The sequence below is a fragment of the Leguminivora glycinivorella genome, chromosome 9, assembly GCF_023078275.1.
Source record: "Leguminivora glycinivorella isolate SPB_JAAS2020 chromosome 9, LegGlyc_1.1, whole genome shotgun sequence".
NCBI lineage: Eukaryota > Metazoa > Arthropoda > Insecta > Lepidoptera > Tortricidae > Leguminivora > Leguminivora glycinivorella.
In genome coordinates this window covers 9,850,252-9,872,846 of record NC_062979.1, presented here as the reverse complement: position 1 = coordinate 9,872,846, position 22,595 = coordinate 9,850,252, and the positions used below count along the sequence as shown (strand labels likewise).

General features: G+C 38.8%; 2 protein-coding genes across 3 annotated transcripts in view; both read left to right on the top strand.

Annotated features, from left to right (window-relative positions):
• Positions 1-1,126: 1,126 nt before the first annotated feature.
• LOC125229312 (lysine-specific histone demethylase 1A) overlaps positions 1,127-22,595 on the top strand; it is a 410,072-nt gene continuing 388,603 nt past the window's right edge. The window contains exons 1-10 of the mRNA XM_048134117.1: positions 1,127-1,231; positions 1,315-1,550; positions 2,195-2,384; positions 2,503-2,656; positions 3,354-3,482; positions 11,113-11,255; positions 12,693-12,842; positions 14,808-14,866; positions 16,104-16,328; positions 17,669-17,817. Coding sequence (XP_047990074.1) covers positions 1,208-1,231; positions 1,315-1,550; positions 2,195-2,384; positions 2,503-2,656; positions 3,354-3,482; positions 11,113-11,255; positions 12,693-12,842; positions 14,808-14,866; positions 16,104-16,328; positions 17,669-17,817 — 1,459 coding nt within the window. The 5' untranslated portion in view covers positions 1,127-1,207. The remainder of the gene's footprint in view (positions 1,232-1,314; positions 1,551-2,194; positions 2,385-2,502; positions 2,657-3,353; positions 3,483-11,112; positions 11,256-12,692; positions 12,843-14,807; positions 14,867-16,103; positions 16,329-17,668; positions 17,818-22,595) is intronic.
• LOC125229314 lies at positions 4,737-10,565 on the top strand. Of its 2 annotated transcripts, XM_048134122.1 has the most exons (3): positions 4,737-6,059; positions 6,504-6,602; positions 10,317-10,565. In XM_048134122.1, the coding sequence occupies exons 1-3, from the start codon at positions 5,126-5,128 to the stop codon at positions 10,322-10,324; spliced, it is 1,041 nt and encodes a 346-aa protein (XP_047990079.1). In that variant the 5' UTR covers positions 4,737-5,125; the 3' UTR covers positions 10,325-10,565. The 2 variants fall into 2 exon arrangements, with proteins under 2 accessions (XP_047990079.1, XP_047990078.1); XM_048134121.1 differs by having other exon boundaries at positions 4,741-6,602.

Here is a 22,595-nt window from a genome sequence, read left to right as displayed (position 1 = left end):
AGAGGGATGCGTTTTATGATCACGATTGGCTGGTGAGCCCTACATTTATCAAATTTGTTTAGTGACAAGAAAGGCTTGCTTGACTGTCTACAGACACATTGTTTTAAGCAACCGTATAATCTCAAACGATTAGAAATAATTTAGGCATAGATACAGGATCGATATCTAAAAAGGCCCATAAGCTATGAAAATTGCTGTTTGATAGGTACAGTTTTAATTTGTGAAAATACTGTGTAAAAAGTGTATGAACATATTTAGGTTGTCGATTTTTTTTAACCAAGGGTGGTTAAATAAAATCCACAACACTCCCTCCACTTTTGACAGGGGTCACGTACGTGGCAAGCTCCTAAATAGCAAATATTATTTTATTTAGGTTAGGCCCTTCATTAATATTCTGCACAGATCGATCATGAGTCATGACTGATAAAACTTACGTGGGAACATAAAGAAAAAGTTAAAAAAATAAATTAACGGTAGAAAATCATTAATAATCTTAAAATCACAGCTAAGTTCAAAGAGCATTGAATCACTACGTTTGGCTAAGTTATCTGGCACAGCATACAATACATTATGCAATTATTACATGTGAGTCAAATTTAATCAATATCATTTCACTATTGGCCGAATTTTTTGAAAGAAGAATCGTCCGAATACTTTAAAAAAAATGTCGCGCCAGTCTTATTTTCATTAATGAAGGGTCCGTAGTTCCATATGGAACCCTTGATGGAATACTCTTACCCTGGGCGCACACGGAGGCGACAGTTGCACGGCGACATTTTTTGTCTCTGTCTAACGACAGAGACAAAAGATGTCGCCGTCTTTATTTTGTCTTTGTCTTGGACGCATATAGTAACGACAGAGACAAAAGATGTCGCCGTGCAACTGTCGCCTCCGTGTGCGCAATGCCCTCTCATGTGGACCGTTTTCGCTAGTCTGATACAATCGACTTTCTATTTCAGTGATAAGGTTCAATTTCGTATGGCAAAAAATGTGATTAAGCTGTCCCCTGTAAAGGTCTTTGGTGTGCGCCCAGCCTTAACCGGTATGAACTATGATTGGTACATCACTAACTTATCTGACACTGACATTTGGTTAATTCAATTTCTGAACGTTAGTTTGTTTTGTTTCCCGATTCGTGAATCTTGTGCTCTGCTTGCAGTTGTTTTGACTGTTTTTAACGTCTAATTTTTCACAAATAATTTTCGAAATGAGTCGCCGCAAGCGTGTGAAGGTTTGCTATGTTAAATTGCATTCATTTTGCCTTTAAAACCTAGAGTGATTAACAATAAGTAAGGTTATGTTTATTGATCTCAGGTCGACAACCGGGATTTGGATGAGAAATTAAAACAAGATGATTCCGAGTCTGATCAATCTGAAAAGAGTAAAATTACATCTATTAGCCCTACCACGGTCAGCAGTAGAAGAGAGTCTACTTCAAGCCGAAATACAGACGGGAAAGAAACCAAGAAAGATGAGAAACCGACGATTATATTGGACGAAACCAAAAGTGAAGATATTGAGGAGATTAATTACAAAGAGATGCTCAACAGGTACATTTAACTTAACTTTCTGTTTATGAAAATTTTTAGTTATAACTTCCATTTTGATACATGCCTTTTTTATGGTTAGCCCTGTTTATCCTATCGTTAATATCATGTTGTTAGTGCTTGAAAAATTATTGAACTATAAGGGTAATTTCTTCTGCATACTCCTGTTAAGTTGATGCAGCATGTGTCTTTCCTTCGACAGAGTGTGCTTTCTTGTCTGAACCATGTCTAGAAGCTACAGCTGATTGCCAACATAGACATAGCTCAGACAAGTTGTGACCATTTGCTGTGCGAGGACATTGCTTATCGACATGGCTCACTTTTGTGTGGAGCTGCTTATATCTGATGATATTGTTCACTCTGTATGACCATGTCTAATAAATAATAAATAAAAATAAAATAAAATGAAACTAGCCTTTATTATTGAAGTTTGGTTACAGTACATTATTTATTATTTATTTACATTAGCAACTCAAACTCATCCCTTGACAAAGGTTTCTTCTAAAGTCCTCCACTGCTTCCTGTCTCTTGCCATCATCTGCACCCTTCCACCTGTCCTTCACCCAACCTTGAATGGGTCTCATGGCCATGTGTAATAGAATCGATAATGAATTGTTAATGCTCTAATTGATTTGTATTTATTTCAGTTTGGAAGGAGCAGCATTCCAATCAAGGCTGCCATTTGACAAAATGTCATCTTTGGAAGCCGAGTGCTTCTCGGATCTGCAAGGAGCCTGTAGCCATGCATTTGTTCAAATCCGGAACAGAATCCTAAAGATGTGGTTTGAAGATCCCAAGAAACAACTTATTCAGGAACATGCTGTTGCCAAAATGGAAGTAAGTGATTGAAACTTTTAAAACTGTTGTCAACAACATACACCATGTATTTACTGGATTTTAAATATGTACATTGAAAAGTATAAAGACTTCTCAAAGATATTGTACTTATTTTTAGCCCCCTTATAATGGAGACCCAGCTTTAATCATCAGGACACATGCATTCTTGGAGAGACATGGTTTCATAAACTATGGAATCTATGAGCGGCTTACAGCAATACCATCACCTCCCAAAGGAAAGCAGAGGCCTAAAGTCATCATTATTGGAGCAGGTAATCTCAAGATGTTGATTTAATTATTACATTTACTTGAAAGCCTATAATTTAGCTTGCATACAGACTTTCATTGGCTTAGTGACCTGTAAAGTATCTCGGCCTCCAACAGCTAAGATTGCCACTCTACTAAATACCTGTTTACTCCTGTTGGGTACTCTGAATTATCCATTTGGCTATCTCTATTCTGTCAGTCCTTCATTACTTGGATTTGGAGTTAAATTGACTGTGTGCTAATAATATGTATAGGCAGAAATACTTGAACATGAATTACAACAAATACAAGTAGGCACGTAAGTGAAATGTGCAGGGTATAGCTGGGCATGGGGACGCATACCCTTCGCCCTCTGTAATCCCCTGAGAGACCTGTTTTTAACTTTGCGCAATATCAGGCAGCGCTAAACTTACTTGCCGCTACTTGTAAGTGAGAAAAAGGATGTGACTTCATGAATGGCACTAACTTCAAGGACCAATTCGGTTATGGGAACTGCATACCAACGCAGTTCCAATCCAAGTTGCAGTTTGCAGTCCACCTTTATGGGCCCTAAGTTAGGGCCCCTAAGCACAGTCATTTTTCGCAATACGATGACTAACACTTGTGTAAAGGGCCTGTTTGACTGACCAGCCCAACTCCAAGGAATCCTATTTAACCTTAGTTGTTCAGTAAACTAAAATTCCATATAAAATATCTTTTCAGGTGTTTCTGGTTTGGCAGCCGCTCGTCAGCTTCAGTCATTTGGCTGTGAGGTAGTCGTACTGGAGGGCAGGGACCGCGTCGGCGGCCGCGTGGTCACTTATAGGAAGGGACCGTATGTTGCTGACTTGGGTAAGTTATTGAAATATCATATATTTATATTATGAGCCTATTGTGTCCCACTGCTGGGTAAAGGCCTCCCCCTTCTTCCTCCATTCTTCTCGATCTTAAGCTATTGAAAGGATGAATAAAATTGTATGGCATTTGTAGTACAGTCAGCCAAAAAAGTGGTTTACCACTTTTCGACCTTATGTGTTTAAAATAGAGTCAAAAAGTGGTAAACCACTTTCTTAGTTGACTGTTCCTAAAGGCTAGTGCACCACAAGTACTTGCGTAATGTACTAAGGGCCATACGCATTTTAAAACGACGTACTATACACGGGCGAAGAGGGAATTCGTTGCTCGTTATTTCTTCTTATTTAAGAGCTAATATAGCTCTTGTCGGTGGAGTATGCGCCATATTTCCCTATTCTTCGCTTTCCTCTTTAGTTCTTGATACGACATGACACCGGCCTTCTCCTTGAGCTGGTCAACAAAACTCCTCCTGGGTCTTCCGCGCCCTCTTCTTCCTTTCACCTTTCCTTCTAGGTATCATGTTGTATCAAGTGACCAATCATTTTGCCTCTTCTGTTTTCTATTTCTTTAATTGTCGATTTAAAACAACAACCTCCTTTGGTGGTGTTTGAATTTGTCACCACTCGTTTTGAAATTCCTCTTTCCCCTCTTGTGTCATGTTGAGTACTCGACATACGCACGGGAGGAGACGCGCGGGCGGCGGGCGATCGCGACGTCATCGCGGCAGGCCTGCGAGCAGCGCGCGGCACACACACTCACCTTTACCTACCTCACCGGCAACGGACGAATACCGAATTAATTTATAAACTGTTTGGCCGGGATTTTAAGCTGTAATTAAGGCGGAATAAACCAGCCTATTTTGATACAGTCCGCGTTATTATTTATAAGTCCCAGTAGGACCCTAACATTGGTCCTTCGAGCCGGATTGACGGACCCTAACATTGGTCCTTTAGGATTCTCACCGTCTTAATTCGCGAGAATAACGGTCGACGGCCTTCAAAATTCCCCTGGCTCTTCGGACGTGGTCTTCAGCTGTAGAAGATACCTAACAAAGACTCCTCATCATCATTGTCTCCTCGGGTACTTCGCCTAGCAACTGCGCGCGCCAGAGATAGAGTGTGATTCGGAAATTTCCATTGCAACGGACTTTGAACATCACATTGAAAGTGCGAGTCATCGTGAGAACAAAGGAATTTCACATCTTCGATCACAAGTCACTTGTGGATGTTATAGACATACGTGAGTTCGTTCCATATCTTTTCCTTATAAAAAGCTTTCTTTCCATTATATTTAAAATATTAAAACTGCAATCGATTTCAGTGAATTATTTCGTATTTCATCATAAGTATTAGTTTTAATAAAATTGCAATCTTATTTCGCTATTATTTCGTGCGCTTATAAGCTTTAATTTGCTAAAATTCAATAAGTAGTCAAATAGTAGCCATATAAAAGGAATTTGTTTACGAGATTCGCACGCTTCTTATCGCCGGCTAGCAACAAGCACAGCTGGGCGCTTGCATTTAACTTTTCCTTAATTAGTATTGCAATAAGGTTGCTTACGCTATAATTGAACTTAATTATCATAAATAGTTATTTAAACTGGGTCATTAGAGTAACATCTGATTGCTTATTTTTTTACCATGTCGGCTGCAGATACTCTTAAACAGCATATTAGGAAGCGTAGCTGCATAAAAGGCAAAATGACAATTTTTAGTAATTATTTAGACGATTTTGGCACTATAACAAAGCCTAGCACAGTCCAGCTGTTAGATTTAGAAAGCAGATTTAATAAATTCGATGCCTTATACGCCGCCTTCGATGCATTACAGGACGAGATCGAGATGCTTTTGGAATCGTCAGACTCGGAACGCGAAGATTTCGAAAAAAAGTACCACGAGCTGGTGGCAGGGGCGCGCAACCTGCTAGGCGCGCGACCGCTGAACGCCGCGACCTTGGGCGTTGCACGCGAGGGATCCGTGGCGAGTTTCGAGGATTGTCAGGCAGGTGGTCATAAATCTAATTGTGTTAGATTGCCAAAAATAGATTTGCCTACTTTTCAAGGACATTATCAACACTGGCTTGAGTTTAGAGATACGTTTGTCTCATTGATACATTCCAGGGACGATATGGATAATATTAATAAGTTACATTATCTTCGCGCGTCTTTGAAAGGTAGTGCCTTACTTGTCATAGACAACTTAGATTTTAAATCTGAAAATTACACATCTGCTTGGAAGTTATTGTGCAGTAGGTACGATAACAAAAGGTTGCTCGTAAATAATCATGTTAAGGAACTTTTTAGCGTCGAGCAAATTCACAGTGAATCTTGTGCTTCAATTCGACGTCTTATTGACGTTACAAATAAAAACCTACGTGCACTTTCGACATTGGATGAACCAACTGAACATTGGGACACGTTAATTATACATATGATGTCGGAAAAATTAGATAGTGTGACCCATAGGGCATGGGAGGAGCATCGGAATACGCTCTCTAACCCTCCATCTTTAGAAGTATTTATTACTTTCCTTAGCAACCGGGCAGACTTGTTGGAGACTTTGCAAGAAAGTAAAGGTAAAAATCATAAATTTGAAAATAAAAATAGCACTAATGTATGTATAGTTACAACTAACAACAGTAGTTCATCTAACAAAAAAACCCCAAACAAAACATTCAATAAGCAGAATAAAAAAATATTTACATGTACCGTGTGCAATCAAACTCATTTTCTCTTTAACTGTGAAACATTCAGAGCCCTTCCTATAGAAAGTCGTATTCAAAAGGCGAAAGAATCGAACGTCTGTCTTAATTGTTTACGGCCTGGGCACTTAGAAAAAAGTTGCAATCTTGTGCCATGTAAATACTGCAAACAGAGACATAACACACTTTTACATCTGCATGAACCAGTGGCTCATTCTGAGCCCACGACTTCTGCTATTTGTAACTTCGCTGCATCTGGTCATGATGTACCGCAAATACCGCAATGTACTACTGCGCCGCATGCTTTCCTGTCCACAGCGATCGTGAAGGTGCGCGACAACGCAGGCAACGTGCATACGGCTCGGCTGCTTCTTGACAACGGAAGTTTCTGCCACTTCGTAACGGAATCACTCTGCGGTAAGCTGGGTTTGCCACGGCGTAGTATGGGCTCCACGTTGACTGGAGTCAATAAGCAAAAATCACATCTTGCAGAAACTTGCAGCCTTACAATAATGTCGTCTTATGAAAATTACAGTTTCACAGTAGACTGTTACATATTACAACACGTCACAGAAAAAATTCCAACTTCAAACTTTAATATAGACCATATTCCAATTCCAAAAGGAATCATTTTGGCCGACCCTTATTTCAATGTATCGTCAGATATAGACATCTTAGTTGGGGCTGATGTATTTTGGTCCGTCTTAGGTCACAATTCTATTGATTTAGGTGAAAAGTTACCGAAGTTGTTCGAAACGAGACTGGGTTGGCTGGTGGTTAGGGATCTTACCCATCGTGCGTCACCGTCTTTTGCTCCAGTTTGCAATTTTGCACAGGTGGAGCCGAACCCAGACTTAACTCGTTTTTGGGAGTTAGACACGGTCGCAGCTAAGCACTCTTTGTCACCAGAGGAACGCGCTTGTGAAGAAAATTTCTACCGTACTACGACTCGCAACGAGGATGGCCGATTTATCGTCACAATGCCGCTGAAAGAAGATCCTGCTGTCTTAGGAGACTCGTTTCAAAGGGCAAAGTGCCGCTTTCTGTCTCTAGAGCGTAAGTTTACTCGAGAGCCGATTTTTAAGGAAAGATACATCGACTTCATGCGGGAATATGAGCGTTTAGGTCACATGACTGAGAACAAGGAGGCTGGCTGTCTTCAATCCAAGGTCAATTACTACCTTCCACATCACGGTGTGCTTCGTGAGTCCAGCCAGACTACAAAGCTTCGTACGGTTTTCGACGCGTCAGCACCTTCAACCTCTGGCGTGTCCCTTAACCAGATCCAAATGGTTGGACCAACAGTTCAGGAGGATCTTTATTCCATCTTGCTTCGTTTCCGACAGCATAAGTATATCGTAACTGGTGATGTCGAGAAAATGTATAGGGCGATTGATCTTCACCCCTCTCAACGCTCTCTTCAGCAGATCATTTGGCGATATGATTCCTCACATCCTTTAAAAACGTACACTCTCAACACCGTCAGCTTTGGGCAAGCTTCGGCACCGTACCTAGCAACCAAGTGTTTGGTTTCGTTGGGATCTAGTGCCCTCGACAGCGACGTCAAACAGTCGATTGAGCGTGACTTTTATGTCGACGATTACTTGAGCGGTTCGTCGACTATCGAGGACACCATTAGGTTGTGCAAGGGCGTCATATCGACACTGAAATCAGCGCAGTTTAATTTAAGAAAATTTCAATCGAATAATAAGTATATTCTTGAACAAATTGCACCCAATTCAAAGACAAATAATATTCTAGATATTGCAAGTACCGATAGAAATAGTTCTTCAAAAACCTTAGGTCTAAACTGGATATGTGACTCTGATATGATGTCGTTTGCTATCAGTATTGAATTTAATGAAATCGTCGCAAAACGGCACATTCTCTCAGTCATTAGCCAAATATTTGACCCATTAGGCCTAGTTAACCCTTGCATTGTGGAGGCAAAGATTGTAATGCAGAGACTTTGGATTGAAAAATGTTCATGGGATCACGAAGTCTCGCAGGAAATAAAGGAAATGTGGTTATCATTTGTTAAAACATTGCCTCTTCTCAACTATTTAATGGTACCTCGCTGGGTGATTGCTGATAACTCAGTGAGTCATGAAATCCACGTCTTTTCAGACGCTTCAGAGCGTGCATATGGTGCCTGTCTATATATTCGTTCAATTGATATATCAGGTCAGGTGCAAGTGCATCTTGTAACCTCAAAAAGTAAAATAGTCCCCATAAAACCCACCACGACACCTCGACTTGAATTGTGTGGGGCTTTGTTGGCTGCAAGGCTATGTAAGAAAGTGGTAAGCTCATTGACTCTTCAATTCAGTCAACGTAGATTCTGGTGTGACTCTACTATTGTTCTGGGGTGGTTAAGTACACCACCAAATAATTTAAAAAGCTTTATTCGCAACAGGGTCCACGAGATCCAAGAGAGCACTGCAGGTCACACGTGGAGCTACATACCGTCGAAGGACAATCCGGCGGATCTTGTTTCTCGTGGGGTGAAGGCTGACCAAATCAGCGCTTTATCCTTATGGTGGTCAGGTCCGACATTTCTGTTGGAGCCAGAATCTGAATGGCCAAAAATGCCTAACACTCACGCGAAGCATGATCTACCTGAGTTGATTACCTGTTCTTTGGCGCTTGTAGATGATTTTAGCACTGATCGTATTTGTAAGTTAATTCAAGACAAATCAAGACTCATAAATTTGCAAAATATTATCGCGTATTTGCTAAGATTCATACATAATTGTAAAAATCGGAACAATAAATTAACTGGTCATCTTTCAGTTCAAGAAGTTCAAAATGCGTTAATTCTAATAACTCAAAAGGCACAACAAGAAATGTTCACTGACGAATATGCTGTTCTAAAAACTGGCAAGGCACTACCTAACAAAAATAGATTAATTTCATTAACGCCTTTCTTAGATACAAATAGTATCATGCGAGTTGGTGGCAGGCTAGATAATTCGCCTTATTGCTATGATACTAAGCATCCAATTCTTTTATGCAGCAAACACCACTTAACAAAAATCATATTTAGACATTATCATATCAAATGTTTGCATGCCCCGCCACGACTCCTACTAGGAACTATAAAACAAACTTATTGGCCATTAGGTGGCACAAATCTTGCGAAAAACACCGTAAATAAATGTGTACGATGTCTTCGCTTTAAACATGACACCGTTCAGCCCATCATGGGGCAGTTACCTTCAACACGAACTCAATTAGAATTCCCTTTTTTACATTGTTGCGTCGACTACGCTGGGCCAGTGTTGATAGCAGACAGGAAAGGTAGAGGCTGCAAGCTTACAAAGTCCTTCTTGGCAATCTTCATCTGCAACTCGACCAAAGCCTGTCACATCGAGCTCGTCACGGCTCTTTCTAGTGAGGCATATATTGCCGCTTTAAAGCGTTTCGTTTCTCGTCGCGGGTTACCATTGTCCATTACAAGTGACAATGGAACTAATTTCGTTGGCGCTTGTAATGAACTGGCACAACTCCTTATGGAGTCAGATCTCGAAAGTCAGGTAGCGCAGGAGGGCATCGAATTTAAATTTGTACCTGCTTATACACCTCACTTCAACGGTCTTGCAGAAGCGGCCGTTCGCTCCACAAAGCATCATCTTAAGCGGCTGCTACAAACTACACACTTCACTTATGAGGAAATGGCGACTTGTCTCACTGAAATTGAAGCAGCGTTAAATAGTCGTCCTCTCACTTCATTTTCCACTGATCCTTCTGATTTTACGGCCTTAACTCCTTCTCACTTTTTAATTGGCCGCTCACTTATGTCTATACCTCAACCACAAGTGTCTGATGTGAACATCAATCGCCTGGAACGATACAAACGAATCCAACTCATCCGGCAGCATTTCTGGTCCCGATTCTCGGTTGAGTACATCGGTTTACTGCAGCAAAAGCTGAAGTGGCAATCCTCAAGCAAGGAGTTAAAACTCGGATCGTTGGTCCTTATAAAAGATCGGACTCTTCCACCCTTAGTATGGTCTCTAGGGCGCGTAACTCAGCTCTACCCAGGCAGTGACGGGATCAGCAGAGTGGCTGAAATAAGGACAAGGAGAGGAACTATTCGAAGGGCATACAATAACATCTGTCCCCTTCCAGATTCTTGAAGTCTTCTCTACTACTTCAACCCGGGCAGCATGTTGAGTACTCGACATACGCACGAGAGGAGACGCGCGGGCGGCGGGCGATCGCGACGTCATCGCGGCAGGCCTGCGAGCAGCGCGCGGCACACACACTCACCTTTACCTACCTCACCGGCAACGGACGAATACCGAATTAATTTATAAACTGTTTGGCCGGGATTTTAAGCTGTAATTAAGGCGGAATAAACCAGCCTATTTTGATACAGTCCGCGTTATTATTTATAAGTCCCAGTAGGACCCTAACAGTCGTGATTCGTGAAGTACTACATATTAATATGTTAGAGAGAATTAAACGTCTATTGTATCTGAGCCACAGTATCCTTGATCTGGTTGCTTGAAGATTGCCATCCAGCATGACCTCTTAGCAGACCCAAGTTGTGAGTTTGGATTTAATACCTCTCAAAAAATATTATCATCAGCATTATTATGTTTTTAGTTCATTTTTCCCTCAAACTCCATGTTGGTCACTTTGTTACTTATACACGTTAAACTTTCGTGAGACATATTCAAATAATTAATGAATCTACGGTTGTACTCACGTTATTATATCGCTATTGCTGCGACATGTGAACATCCGTGAACATGTGTGAACTCCATATGCCTGAAGAGGGGCCTCCGAATTGGCCCGAAACATGTCGCAGCAATAGCGATATAATAACGTGAGTACAACCGTAGATTCATTAATTACTTTGTTACTTCTTAAAAAATGTTCTATTCCATTAATTAAAGTTATATATTTTCCTAATTTCCAGGTGCCATGGTTGTGACCGGTTTGGGCGGTAATCCAGTGACGACATTGTCAGTTCAGATGAACATGGAACTGCATAAGATCAAGCAGAAGTGTCCACTGTACGAGGCTACTGGCAATCAAGTTCCGAAACATAAAGATGAAATGGTAATTAATTATTATGATCTTAAATATGGGCATTTTCAGAATTTGGGACCCCCCAATTAGCGTAAGTTGTTAACAAAAATTGACCCACTGTCAGTTTTGTGACGATAATTAAGCATGAGATTTCAATAAAAATATTGCTTTTGTGTTAATTACATAAAATTTAAGCGATAATCTACATTCAGAATGTGAAAAAAGTAAATTTTCAGATAGATTCTATGCTTATCTGTCGTCACAAAAGTGATAGCGAGTTAATTTTTGTTAACAATTTACGCTACTTGGGGGGACCTACATTCTGAAATTGCCCATAATATATTATTATTATTATTTAATTTTTAATCCAACTAATCTTTCAATGTTTTGTTTAGTAAGATTGTTGTTTCATCGGATTTACTTCAGCATGTCATAATCTATCTAAACGACTAGGAAGTAATGAGCTCCGTGTTGTAAAAGTGCTTTTAATAGTTATATTCGCTACCGAGAACCCGCTAGGCTGGTTAATTTACAAACAGCGACAGCATTTTTATAAAACACATTATTTTGCATAGTAAAAAAACCGGCCAAGAGCGTGTCGGGCCACGCTCAGTGTAGGGTTCCGTAGTTTTTCGTATTTTTCTCAAAAACTACCGAACCTATCAAGTTCAAAACAATTTTCCTAGAAAGTCTTTATAAAGTTCTACTTTTGTGATTTTTTTCATATTTTTTAAACATATGGTTCAAAAGTTAGAGGGGGGGGGGACGCACTTTTTTTTCCTTTAGGAGCGATTATTTCCGAAAATAGCAATATTATCAAAAAACGATCTTAGTAAACCCTTATTCATTTTTAAATACCTATCCAACAATATATCACACGTTGGGGTTGGAATAAAAAAAAATATCAGCCCCCACTTTACATGTAGGGGGGGTACCCTAATAAAACATTTTTTTCCATTTTTTATTTTTGCACTTTGTTGGCGTGATTGATATACATATTGGTATCAAATTTCAGCTTTCTAGTGCTTACGGTTACTGAGATTATCCGCGGACGGACGGACGGACGGACGGACGGACAGACAGACATGGCGAAACTATAAGGGTTCCTAGTTGACTACGGAACCCTAAAAAGGGACGCATTTTACAGAAACAACACTAAAATACAGATGTAGTGCGAAAAGTTGCCTTCGTATTGTTACGGAAACGTACGAAAGTGTCATGCTATTTCAGTCAGTCTCAGTACAAGATGTACCGACATCGACCGAACTAGCATGAAAAATACGAACGTTTCCGAAGGAAACTCTTTTCGCACTACATCTGTACCTAATCTCACTAACGGTTTACCGGGAACCACGTTCGAAATGTTACCTCCCTCTCACACTTACGTAGGAATTACGTCTGCGACAGAGACGCAATACTTCGAACGTCCCTCAGGGCAATTGTCACCAAAATATGTTTAATTTGCAGGTTGAGCGCGAGTTTAACAGACTGCTTGATGCTACATCCTACCTCTCCCACCAAGTAGACTTTAACTACTACAATGACACGCCCGTTTCACTAGGACAGGCTCTTGAGTGGGTCATCAAACTGCAGCAGAAGAATGTGAAACATAAGCAGGTAGGTAATTAGTTTGTATAGCCCATAGTTGCGTTGAATAATCGTTTTTTAACCCCCGACACAAAAACGACGGGGTGTTATAAGTTTGACGTGTCTGTCTGTCTGTCTGTGTGTCTGTCTGTCTGTGGCATCGTAGCTCCCGAACGGATGAACCGATTTGAATTTAGTTTTTTTTTGTCTGAAAGCTGAGTTAGTCGGGAGTGTGTTTAGCCATGTTTCATGAAAATCGGTGTACTATGTCGCGGTCGGGGGTTTTTTCAAAATTTTAATTTTGTGGTTGACCAAGGGACCAAGAGCGCCTTTTCGCCGGAGATGCGTTACGATGCGGATGTGTTTGATATCCACCAATCAGCTTACAGTTAGTTGAACCCGTTCCTATCAGCGCTAAGCTAAGCCACACCTCTGACACTGGCGATCAAATATATATGAAAGAGTCGCGTCCCTAGCACACATTCGAAGCATGTAGGTAAACGCGTACCATGCTTGTATGAGTGACATGACAGGTCAACTGTTCGTGTTTTTGACAGGCGGTAACTGTGAGGTAACCGAGAGGGGGTGGGCGGCACTTTTAGCGGGGAGTGGGAGTGGCCATACTGTACGATAGTATTACTCTTTATTATACTGTGATAATACTTATTTAAATAGACATATTGAATAAAATAAATACCATATTACATTCTTACACAGATCTACTACTGATTAAGTCCCACGGAAAAGTTCAGTAAGGCTTGTGATGTTGGAACTTGAACAAAAATATATAAATACAGTATATATACCTAGAAAGTACCCAAGACTTGAATATAATAGTATAACATTTTATGTGAGTATTAATTCGTTTGGATCCATTGGTAACCCTATCACCGGACAACGCGCACGTGCATAGAAATTAATGCTCGTTTCTTTGTAAGAATTTTGTAGGCATTTAAAAAGGCGGCATTTCGTGAACATCAAAGCAGTGGGCCTTCTGTACTTGTACTATTATATAATCTGTGCTTCATTTTGTAAATCCCATGCTTGGTCTACCGGAGCTTTATTAAAGATCAATATAAATGTACTGGCCTAATATACTCAGGACACAGTATAATAAAGAGTGCTATAGTACATGGCCACTCCCGCTGATAGTGCCGCCCACCCCCTCTCGGTTACCTCACAGTTACCGCCTATCAAAAACGTGAACAGTCGACCTGTCATACGTCACTCATACAAGCATGGTATGCGTTCACCTACACGAGCTTAGAATGTGTGCTAGGAACGCGCCTCTTTCATATATTTGATCGCCAGTGTCTGAGGTGTGACCGAAGGGAGTGTTTTAAATCGACACGAGTTACAAATTTCCTTTTTGCACGTGTATCGTAAGACGTTTTTCGGTACAGATGGCTCTCCGAAGTTTCGACCTGACATAATGAACCACTTCTCGCACTAGTGCGTAAAAAAAACACCATCTGTACTGAAAATAAATTTAAAGACCTAATAATATACTCTGCTTGGACATGCCATCTCGCAAACAAAGGAACATTAAATTAACAGTGAACCTAGGTCTCAATAATTCTTCGTTTTACGGCTAAACATTATGACATTCTTACTCTTTTATGTTACATTGTCTAGTCTCTATAAATTTCATTATTATGGTCACCATCAGAAGTAACTTAACGGGTGAGGTGTTCAAAATTACATACACAAACATTAATGTATTCTCTATACAAATGTAGCCCATTTTCCTTTATGGAATTAGGTCATACGATGAAATTGTGTGACGGAACATAGTCCATGGACTATGCCCGATGGGCGAACGACGGCTCGCCATCTCATTTTAAATTATCAAATAACGAATGGGGATTAGCTGTCTGAAGATATCGGCAGGGGAAAATGGGGACCAAGTTTTTATGGAGATTTCATCGCTTGACCGATTAGTCGTCCTCGTCCACTACACTCTTAACAATCGAATAATGAATCTTGTTTCAACAGATTCAACAGCTGAAAGCGGTTATTACTCTACAGGAGAAGCTTAAGGCTAACATAAATAAGTAAGTATTGTCCTCCGGCCGGAAAGCGCCTACTTTCAGGCCGCTGCTCTAAACGAAGTTACCGCTTCCGGACTCTGTCGAATAGAAAGATATACACACCCTGGCCAGTAACTAAGAAAACTTCAGATCACATGTCTCTGCTTTCTCGTCTCCGCCTTGGACGACAATTGTATGTGATCAGAGACATTTTTTACTTTACTGGCCTAGGAATGTAAACTACTATTAGCTACACAAATGTCAAAGTCAAAGCGACACAGTGGGACTTTTTGCTAGGAAAGGAACCGACACATTTGTACAGTCACCGGCATAAAAATGTGATGATTTCTATACCTTGTCACATTAACGACTTGTTTGAAATGTCTTACGAAATTGTAAAACGATTAAAAGCGACAAGGTAACTACAGAAATCATCACTTATTTATGCCGATGACTGTATTTCCAAGGTATTAACTTCTGTGCGTCAGCGGGAATGTTGTTTAGGCCACATCGTGTAATTACCGTGTCTGTTTTATGAAGAAGAATTTATGACTGAATAAATTTAAGGTTTATGTACTTTCCATATGCGTTGAAATTGTGGTCATTGGAATAATAAGTAGCAGTAATGTTTAGCAAAGAGTACCTACCTATTCATTGTAAGGCTGAAGAAATGTATGTAAAGTAAGCCGTTCTTGTTCGAGAGATGTTTGAGGTAAATATAGCTGGTCAAACATGTTTGTCCCTAGAAAAGGACGCGAATTTCACATTTTCTATGGGATAATAAACATTCCCCCTACTTTTTTCAATTTGTCGCTTTTTTCTAGTGACGGAAACGACTTGGCAGACGGACTATAAATTGTAAGCTCGACCGGCCGAAAGTGAGCGGTCTGTGGATCACTTGTCGCATTTATTAAGGCCAATTCTCATGAATTGGAGCGGTTACTGTACCAGTGGTATTTGCACACAATGAATAATCTCCTCCAAGAAGTAAGATCTCTGGTTAAGTGCGTTTTCACATTATCCGATCCGATATCCGATTTCTAATGAAATAAAACTATGGAAACGGATTATATCGCGTATAATGAATTTACAATTCATCCTCTGATTGTTTTGTTGGATAGGATTTCTAATTTCTAAGTTTGCGAATCAAAGATGGCGGCTTAAATGTATGGGTTAGGTATCGGTCCTACATCCGATATCGGATCATTTGGATCGGATAATAGGTAGAATGGTAAATAACATGTATCCTTTTTTTGTGCAGAATGTCTGACATCCAAGAGTTACTCAAGTCAATGAAGATAGAAAAGGAAGCTCTTCTTGTAGAGAAAACCAAGTTGGCCGCTGGGGACGCTAGCATCTTGCAAGAGTTCAACCTCCGCCGTCTCAACCGGGAGATGAAACAGTTGTGTAATGAGTACGACTCGCTGGTTACTCAGAATCAGAGTATTGAAGACAAGTTGACTCAGTTGGAGACCAATCCACCAAGGTAATTAATTACTATTTTTTTCTAAATAGTTTAAGTCAAGTTGGTCGCTGGGGATGCTCATCTTGCAAGAATTCAATCTCCGCCGCCTCAACCGGGAGATGAAACAGTTGTGTAATGAGTATGACTCGCTTGTTACTCAGAATCAGAGTATTGAAGACTAGTTGACACAGTTGGAAACCAACCCACCAAGGTAATTAATTACTATTTTATTCTAAAAAGTTTAAGTCAAATTGGTAGCTGGGGATGCTTATCTTGCAAGAATTAAACCTACGCCGTCTCAACCGGGAGATGAAACAGTTGTGTAACGAATATGATTCGCTGGTCACTCAGAATCAGAGTATTGAAGACAAGTTGACTCAGTTGGAGACCGATCCACCAAGGTTATTCATTACCATTCTATTTTAAATAGTTTATGTCAAGTTGGTCGCTGGGAATGCTCATCTTGCAAGAATTAAACCTACGCCGTCTCAACCGGGAGATGAAACAGTTGTGTAACGAGTATGACTCGCTGGTTACTCAGAATCAGATTATTGAAGACAAGTTGACACAGTTGGAGACCGATCCACCAAGGTTATTCATTACCATTCTATTTTAAATAGTTTATGTCAAGTTGGTCGCTGGGGATGCTCATCTTGCAAGAATTAAACCTACGCCGTCTCAACCGGGAGATGAAACAGTTGTGTAACGAATATGATTCGCTGGTCACTCAGAATCAGAGTATTGAAGACAAGTTGACTCAGTTGGAGACCAATCCACCAAGGTAATTCATTACCATTCTATTTTAAATAGTTTAAGTCAAGTTGGCTGCTGGGGACGCGATCTTGCGAGAGTTCAACCTCCGCCATCTTAACCTTTAGACATGGAGTACTACAAATGCTATGAGATCTTTAATTTTCTTAACTAACTAACTTGGTGCAACCCCCAAACTGTCTGTCAACGTTAAAGCGATGGCAAAATTTTATTAATTTGGATATTTTCTTGTAAACCAGCGAGGCGCGCTCGGTAATATGGAACAGCCTTTCAAATATGGATGTTGGAACTGGCACTAGTGTGGGTTCACAAAACCGTTCACATCGTTTGGAACCGTAAAAGCAATTGCAAAATTTGATTGAAGAATAAAACACTTTTTGTATAAAAAAAAACATAAAACAATAAAAGAATAACACGCAATGACGCAACTTAATACTTGCCCAAAGGGGAAAGGGGGACCATATACCTTTAAGCGAATCTTCCAGTTCTTTGGTACTGCGTTACTTTGATTTGGTCTTTTACATGTGATTGGTATTTGGTATACAACTATACGCCCCATTAGCACCAATCTCAGTTCCAATTTTTTGCAGCTCCGTATACTTGTCGGTACGAGATCGCCAAATCCTGGACTGGCATTTCGCCAACCTCGAGTTCGCCAACGCCACGCCGCTGGGCAACTTGTCGCTGAAACACTGGGACCAGGACGACGACTTCGAGTTCACCGGCAACCATCTAACAGGTATGTTCTAATATTAACCCTTCGTCTGTGTGTGATAATTTTATTATACATACATACAACATACATAGTCAGGGACCAAACGACCTCTTTTGCAAAAAGTCGTCGACATCTCTTCTAAATACCTAAAACAGGTATGGATGTGTTCCTCGTTCTGTCCAGATTACGAATTGACCTGTTTTAGTTTAAGGAGGGGGGGACGGGTTGAGAAAAAGGGGGAAGAAAGATGGCGGCCGACCATCATAGATATTTATTCACATCTCGAGTCCTATGGCACCAATCTGTTCGTGCGAGGTGTCATTTGAAAGCTTATTAAACCTACTTTAATTATTTTTAAATAACTATACTCATAAAAGTAACCGTTTACGAAATATTTTAAAATATGTGTTTTTTATCGCGCATGAATTGCACAAGTACTAGTAAAAAATGCGTCTAACTCAATAAACAATAACTTTACCGCAATTGATGTTATTATAAATTTTTTGCATCTATTCATGCTCTTTCTAAAAATATAAGTTTCATTGGTATATGATAATATATAACCATGTAATTACGAATTTGGTGTAGCAGGAGTCACTCTGCCCGGTCGCAGAAATGGGCGCTGACCGTAGTAAAGTATTCAATATTTTTGAGGTCCTATTTTACGGATCCATATGCGAGTGGTATCGTTTCAAAGCTAATTAAATCTACTATATTTTTTTATAAATAACTATAGTCATTAAGGTAGCTGTTTAGAAAATATTTGAAAATATGTGTTTTATAGACCATGAGTCGCACAAGTACCTACTGGTAATAAATGCTTCTTAATCCATAAACAACAACTTTTCCAGAATTGATGTTAGTATATAATTTACGTGGAATTTCATGCGCTTTCTAATAACATAAGTATTATTGGTGTATGATATTATATAACCAAGTAATTACAAATTTGGTTAAGTAGGAGCCACAGCGCCCGGCCACGTATGGATGCTGACCGTCGCCAAATTTTCTATATTTTTCAGATCCTATTTTATTGAACAGGAATCTTTTGAAAGTATATTATGCGTACTATCATTATTTCTCAATAATTTTAGTTGTAACTGTAGTAGCTAACAAAATATTTGAAAATATGCATTGGAACCGATGTGAGTAAAACATGCTTCTAGCTCAATGAATTATATTTTTCCGCAATTGATATACTAACAAAATAAACGCCAAAATTACCTTAAACCTTTTCAAATAATAAGTTTTGTCAGTATTGCATAAACAATTAATGTTAATTTATCCATCATACTCACTGCACACCGTTATATACATGGATGACCATTTTCGTTGCCGTTTTCATAATTTTTAAGATTGTATCTTAGTGCATGACCAATAAACAATAACTTTACCGCAAATAATGATATTATAAGATTTACAGGACATTTCATGTGCTTTCTAAAAATATAAGTTTTATTGATGTATGATATTATACAACCAAGTAATAACGAATTTGGTTTAGCAGGTGTCACTGCACCCCGTGACGTAAATAGGTGCTAACCGTCGCCTAATTTTATGTATTTCTCAGATCCTATTTTAGCGATCCATTTGTGACAGGTATCATTTGAAAGAATATTTTACGTACTATCGTTACTTTTTAATAATTTTAGTCGTAATTGTAGAAGTTTACAAAATATTTGACAAAAAGTGTATTTTTACTGTATATGAATAGCATTCGCACTGATACGAGTGAAACATGCTTCTAGCTCGATAAATTATATTTTTCCGCAATTGATATAATAACGAAATGAATCGCAAAATGTATGGTCTTTACAAAAAATGAGTTGTGTTAATTTTGCTTAAATATTTAATGTTAATTTGTCCACCATACCCACTGCGCACGGTCAATCGTCATATAAACGGATGTCCACCGCCGTTGCCTTAATTTTTTCATCATTTTACAGATTTTATTTTACTGATCAATTAAGTATATAAGTAAATTCGATACGTGATAAATTGGGTATATTTATTGTGAATATAGATCAGTGAAATAAAGTCTGAAAAATCATGAAAAAAGGTAACGACGGTGGACATCCATTTATATGATGGTGCGCAGTAGGTGAGCTGAACAAATTAAAATTAATTATTTATGCAATACAAACCAAACTTATTTTTTGTGTAAGTAATTTTCCGTTTATTTTGTTATTATATCAATTGCGGAAAACTATAATTTTTTGACCTAGAAGCGTGTCTTATCAATGCCAATGCTATTTTTGCACAGTAAAATACACATATTACTAATCAAATATTTTGTAAACTTCTACAGTTTCGACTTGAAGTATTAGAAATAAAGATAGTACGCATAATATGCTTTCAAATGATACCTCTCACAAATTTGTCAGTAAAATAGGATCTGAGTAATGTAGAAAATTTGGCGACGGTCAGTCAGCACCCAATATCGTGACAGGCCGCAGTGACCCCTGCTAAACCAAATTCGTATTACTTGGTCATATATTATCATACATCAATAAAACTTACATTTTTAGAAAGCGCATGAAATTTCGCCTAAATTTTATAATAACATTAATTGCGGTAAAGTTATGGTTTATTAAGTTAGAAGCATTTTTTATCTGTATATGTGCAACTCATGCTCGAAACAAAAACTCATGTTTTCAAATATTTTGTAAACAGCTACCTTTATAACTATAGTTATTCAAAAATAATTATAGAAGGTTTAATTTGCTTTCAAATGATACCTCTTACATATGGATCCGTAAAATAGGAACTTAAAAATATTGAATACTTTACTACGGTCAGCGCTCATTTATGCGACCGGCAGAGTGACCACTACGAAACAAAATTCGTAATTTCATGGTTATATAATCACTTACCAATAAAACTTATATTCTTAGAAAGCTCATGAATAGTCGCGTAAATTTTATAATAACATCAATTGCGGTAACGTTATTGTTTATTGACTTAGAAGCATTTTTTACCAGTACTTGTGCGATTCATGCTCGATAAAAAACACATATTTTCAAATATTTTGTAAACAGCTAGCTTTATGACTATAGTTATGTGTAAACAATTATAGTAGGTTTAATTATCTTTCAAACGATACCTCTCACATATGGATCCGTAAAATAAGACCTCAAAAATATTGAATACTTTACTACGGTCAGCGCCCGTTTATGCGACCTGGAGGATAACCCCTGCCAAACAAAATTCTTAATTACATGGTTATATATTATCATATATCAATGAAACTTATATTTTTAGAAAGAGCATGAATAGACGCGAAAATTTTATAATAACATCAATTGCGGTAAAGTTATTGTTTATTGAGTTAGACGCATTTTTTACTAGTACTTGTGCAATTCATGCGCGAAAAAAAAGCACATATTTTCAAATATTTCGTAAACGGTTACCTTTATGAGTATAGTTATTTGAAAACAATTAAAGTAGGTTTAATAAGCTTTCAAATGACACCTTGCACGAACAGATTGGTGCCATAGGACTCAAGATGTGAATAAATATCTATGATGGTCGGTCGCCATCTTTCCCCCCCTTTTTCTCGACCCGTCCCCCCTCCTTAAACTAAAACAGGTCAATTCGTAATCTGGAGAGAACGAGGAACATATCCATACCTGTTTTAGGTATTTAGAAGAGATGTCGACGAAAATCGTGAAGGAGACGACTTGTGGCCAAATTGGCTCTAGACTAACATACAATCACGCCTGTATCCCATACAGGGGTAGGCAGAACACATGAAACTACTAAAGCTTCAGTGCCACTCTTGGCAAATAAGGGATTGAAAGAAAACGAAACTGTGACATTTTATTATATTATTTATTTTTTATATAATTCAGGCAGGCAGTTGAAAAAACAACTAATATGGCCTGTATCCTGATATCTTATTCTAGGTTTATCTCATATTATTATGTGGTAGCTTCCCTCTGGTAGCTTGTTCCAAGGCGTGACTACTCTGTTAGCAAAGAAGTGTCTATGTGGGTTGTTGTTTGACATGCAGAGTTTTTGTAGTTTTAAGTGGTGCCCTCTCAGTCGGGTATTGGTGTCTCTTTTAAGTATAGATTTAAAGTCTTCGAGGTCATATAGTGTCCATTCAGGATTTTATACATTTCAATAAGATCACCTCTATCTCTTCTTTCTTATCCAATTGATAAAGATCCTAACATTCCTAATATAAGGCGTTGGATTTTAAATATTTATATCAAAGTTCATTATTTTAAGACAATTTTTTGACAGAAACAGACGACGACAGGTTGTTTTTCACTCCCGTAAAGCTAGAACATACAAAAATAATATTATCCCTTTAAATTTGGCGCCTATCGTGTGCGAACGTGAGTGGCAATTAAAGGGGCTTCGCGCATATTATTTAGCCGATGATCCACTTCTCCCGATGATGAGGATCAGGAGAAGTGGCGGGACATGCTACTTCTCCCGATCCTCCGTCCAACGAACTCTTGAATACTGAAGACATTAAAATGTTATAGTACCTATAGCAGAATTATTGATAATACATACGGTATTTTATATTATTATTACATGCTAGGTTGAAAGATTCTAAACTAATATGAGTGTATATGAGTGTTTTCCTTAAGGCCACTTGCACCAATGAAAATGGAGAGTTAATCCTAGGGTTAACCCACCATTTTATATGGAATTTGACAGATGACAGCCCACTAACCCTAGTGTTTGGTGCAAGTGGGCCTTAGAAACATTAAACATAGTTGACGTTAATGTTTTAATTTTAATCAATTAATTTGATTTCTTCTATAGGTATATGTACATTTAAAGTT

Coding starts and splice junctions, on each gene's coding strand:
- LOC125229314 (XM_048134121.1), top strand. CDS start 5,126: ATGTCGGCTGCAGATACTCTTAAACAGCATATTAGGAAGCGTAGCTGC.